This window comes from Mytilus trossulus, chromosome 1 (genome assembly GCF_036588685.1).
Source record: "Mytilus trossulus isolate FHL-02 chromosome 1, PNRI_Mtr1.1.1.hap1, whole genome shotgun sequence".
Taxonomy (NCBI): domain Eukaryota; kingdom Metazoa; phylum Mollusca; class Bivalvia; order Mytilida; family Mytilidae; genus Mytilus; species Mytilus trossulus.
In genome coordinates, this window is record NC_086373.1 from 10,816,601 (window position 1) to 10,821,448 (window position 4,848).

At 29.5% G+C, this 4,848-nt stretch overlaps 1 protein-coding gene across 1 annotated transcript; it reads left to right on the plus strand.

Moving 5' to 3' along the window:
- Positions 1–2,010: 2,010 nt before the first annotated feature.
- Positions 2,011–4,418, plus strand: LOC134706649 (fez family zinc finger protein 2-like). The gene is made up of 2 exons (XM_063565774.1): positions 2,011–2,140; positions 2,584–4,418. Exon 2 carries the CDS (start codon positions 2,609–2,611, stop codon positions 4,016–4,018), a length of 1,410 nt encoding a protein of 469 aa, XP_063421844.1. The 5' UTR covers positions 2,011–2,140; positions 2,584–2,608; the 3' UTR covers positions 4,019–4,418.
- The last annotated feature ends 430 nt before the right edge of the window (positions 4,419–4,848 follow it).

Here is a 4,848-nt window from a genome sequence, read left to right on the forward strand (position 1 = left end):
TAATAATGTGATAATTTAATTTGTATTGTAATTATTTTATCAACTAGGTTTTTGCAATAATTTGCGAAATAAACTATATTTATTATAGTAAATTGATAAGCTTTGTTGTAATTTTGTACGAATTTGGAAAAATTATATAATCGTCTTCGTCATAATTTTAATTTATTACTACTAATAATAAATAATAATTTATTTTATCAAAGAGTCAAATACTTGTCTTCATATTTTTATACAGATTATATAATATACATTGCAAAATAATAAAATAAGACAAATACCAAGCCCAGATAGGCTTATGAGACACTATATATACATATATTTGAAAAAATACAAATTGAAAAACATAGTTAAATGTCAAAAATGTTAAAAATTATCCGGATTTTTCACATCATAAAAAAAAAATGATAACACACTGTAATTAATTGTAACCAATTATAATTCACTTCAACACTACTAATCAAAGATTTGTTAATTCTAAATTTTGGAAAGAACAGTTGTAGAATTTTCTGTGTCTATTATATTTATTATAAATGTAGTATTCGAATGAAGGATTTAACAGTGAATTTCATTTTAAAACTGTCTTCGGTTAACAGGAAGAACGACATATTTAAAGACAAATGTTTCATATAGAGTACTTTTAGTTTCTATACAGACTATTTCAAAGAACAACTTCCACCAACACTATTTCCCAGGGTAACCTTAAACATTAAGACTGGTAAAACAACATACGGTCGACTATTTTGTATTTCAAATTTGGTAAAGGCACTTTGAAACTGGTGAAGAAAATTCGATATACAAGTATTAGGGACTTTCTGTTTTTGAATTTTCTTTGGAGTTCGGTCATTTATTTTGTTATTGTACTTTTATTACCTTAAAAGTATTAAATCATAGATATATTTTGTAACTCATTTCAAAGATTTCGATTTGAAACAGTAATTTGCGTGAAACAGGAACAAGGTTCGTTGTGCTACTCTATTTGTCCCCGAATAGTGTTAGGGTTGCAAATCGTTTGGGTCTTTTTAGATTTAAAATCATTTTTTTTCAAATATAAATTCCTATTTATCTTTACTTATGTGTTTGCGAAAGTTTAAAATGACATAAAAGAAAAAAAGAAGTTCTGCGATCACTGAATTTATAATATTTTTGATACACAGCAGTAGATTTTAGTTAGCTTTTTATTATTGTCTTTATATACACTTTTAGGTTCTATCAATGTTTTTATTAAATTTTAAACATAGACATGCTTTCTTAAGGAGGTGTTTATGATATATATCCTTAAGTATTCAGTTTTATACATCTCGAACTTTCAAATTTTGGTGTTCGACATTCCTGATGTTGGTTGATGAAAAGACCGTATTGGACATACCAAATATATATATATATGTAATGTGTGTGTGTGTGTCATTTTCATTTGTACATTACAAATCATGTCGTTGTAAAAGACTATATTTATAAATTTGATATGTCAATCTCCCTTTAATAAAATGTTATTTTTCTTATAATTAAACGGGTATTTAAACAGACGATTTCAAGATAAGCTAACATCTTTATTATTAATATGATATACTGAAATAACACGGTAAATGATCACAAAGTCTTTAAATACGATATGTATTAATTATTCACACATCTGTCTTATAAAATTTGTCATCATCCATGATTTCCTACAAAATCAAACTATTTTGATAGAATAAAAAGGTAAAAAGTTTAAAATGAGATTTATTTGGTATTCAGTTTGATTCCCTAAGAAGTATTCTCTGTAATTCACTGTTGGTAACCCCGCCTTCGTCATTTTAACATAATTGATGAACTCAACCGGAAAAACAAATTGTGCTAAATGAAGATCTTACCGAGAACTCTTCAAACTACTGTTGGATCTGTAATCTCTTCTCTGATTGGTTGATTTATGCCAGTTATTGACTTTTTAGTAAAGTGTTAATGATGACAGTCAATTGACCTATCAAAAGTCAGCATCTTAATGCTCATAATCAAATATTGAAATTTAGCTAAAGATCATAAATATTAGACATCTGTTAAAAGGTGATACAGTTTTCAAATTGTTCCAAGAGTGACGATACATCCTAAAAAAAGTCAAATTGATGATTTAAGAAAGAGGCAGGAAATACTATTCCCGTGTTAGGTAAATATGATATAAAAAACATAAAATTTTAAATAATTTTGTTTATTTGTTTTGCATTCGTTATTGTTATTTATATATACAATAGGTGAGAAAAAAAAATTGTTAAATAAAATAAAAACACCTTCATAGAATTACCGTATTAGTCTATATTTTTGGAGATCTTCCGAATTTGCATGAAATTATTTCTCTACAGATATTAATGTATTTGTAATTTTCATGGAAGTTAATCTATGTGGTAAATATTAGAAAAAAACAAAAAATATACTGTAGTTATTATTTTTAAAATAATTCTTTTAAAGTGAAATAATTTTATGTTAAGACAAAGTAAATATTTCTTTTTCTTTTTTTCTTTAATATATTCCTTTAAGTATCAGAATAATAATAACACCATTACATAATTTGTAAAATATATCTTTAAATTTAACTTTTATTTTTTTAAATAGGTACAACAGTAATATACAGTTTGCCATGGAAACGCAAACAGAAAGACCAAAATTATCATTCTCCATTGACAATCTCATTGAAAGAAAAGGACACAAAAATGAAGCCAGTAAAGATGCTCAAATTGTTTCGAGAAATGTAGATAAAGACGATGTAATCGCGAAGGAGAGGAAAACACCAGTTTACATTGGAGGGGATAGCAATCATACAGATAAAACCTTGCCGTCTAAAAATACTTCGCCACATTCTTACAACAACTGGTTAATAAGTCATGATACAGCAAAGAAAGAAATTGTTTCACAGCCTTTCGATAATTATTATGGCCTTCAAACATTGGTGCACCCAGCTTTTACCATGGGGAGAGTGCCAAACGAGGAATACCAAGCTTACCTGTTAAGATACTACTCACTTCTACCAACAAACACTTTAACATCTTTTGGCAAATATTTAGACCTGAAGAGTCCATCTTTAAAGAGATATCCAAGTACCACAAAGGCTAGCCGTTTTGAACTACAAGACAAGATGCAGACGAATCTTACCAGTGAGAAGATAACACCAGTTAGAGACATTAACGACAACACAAAAGAAAACCCTCTCTCTGATTTTATTAAAAACGAGAAAGAATCCACAAAGGAAGTTGATGATCCCGTTAAAATTCAGCAAAGTAAAGGAAAGAAGGTCGTCTCAAAGACACAGAAAACTTTTACATGTCCAGAATGTGGTAAAATCTTCAATGCACACTACAATCTGACAAGGCACATGCCCGTCCATACTGGAGCTCGACCATTTATTTGTAAGATTTGTGGAAAAGGTTTCCGACAGGCGAGTACATTGTGTAGACACAAGATTATACACACATCTGATAAACCACATAAATGTGGGAAATGTGGGAAAGCTTTTAACAGGAGTTCCACACTTAACACACATATGCGTATACACCTCAACTACAAACCATACGTGTGCGAATTCTGCGGGAAAGGCTTTCACCAGAAAGGGAACTACAAGAACCACAAACTAACTCACAGTACCGAGAAACAATATAAATGTAACATTTGTAACAAAGCCTTCCATCAAGTGTACAATCTAACATTTCACATGCATACCCATAATGATAAGAAACCGTATACATGTCACATGTGCGGGAAAGGATTTTGCAGGAACTTTGACCTCAAGAAGCATACACGAAAACTTCACAATGGGAGTACTATGCCATCAACATCATCATCAGCGTCGTATTCTCTCGACAGCGCCTCGTACTCCAGACCAACAAACGTTTTATCTCAGCCGTCGATGCCTTCCCATCAAAGTGCTTTTCTGTCAACAAGACCAAGCGCATATAGTAATCCGTCTTTGGTATATCATCGTAATTTACTTTCTCAGTACATGCTGGGTCAACCAGGAGCTGCATACCTACAGAAATTTAACTGTTTCGTGTAGGATAATGATTGAAGGTAACTTTTGATTATTTCCACTCAATACTTGTGATAAACAGTTATAGTAAACCATTGAACATTGTATTAGAAGGAGAAACGTGCAATACAGTATGTACAAACAATTGACTAGATACGTATTATTTCATTTTATAATTTTAAAATTTTCACAATTTTAGTAGAACGGCACAGTGAATTTAACTATAATAGACATTTATGATTTGATTTTTAATATTTTATTGTTTTGGTTTTATTAATCTTTTTACATTTTCGGGTTAACATCGACGTTTGGTGCAAAAATGTTGCAGTCTTCGACAAGAATTTTTTTCATTTTTTTGTTATTTTAATGATAGTGCTTGTTTTTGTGTAAAAATATTGACACATAACCATAAGAACTGTTTTTGTTGAGAAAGTGCTATTATATTGTAGTGTTTATTTATATGAGAATTATTTTATTAAACATGTTAAACATAAAATATGTCTGTTTTACTGGTGTTGCTGACTGTTATATAACATGTACATATTATTCATATGGTGAATATAAAAAAGAAGCATGGAAATAAAATTCAAATCGTACAATTTAATTCAACACCTCTACAACTTACAGGCTTACCAAAACATCCACTATTCACATACCATTTAAGCAACTTTTACCTTCATTATGCAAAAATTAAAAAAAATAAAAAGATATACAACGAATTATTATCCAGTTAAAAAGTTAGCAAATAAGAAATACAATCATACTGGTATTACATGGCCGTGTACATCTAATTTCAAATAGTGTTGAAATTGTACACTGGATTACATCCGGCAGACATACTTATTAATTTTTATGCA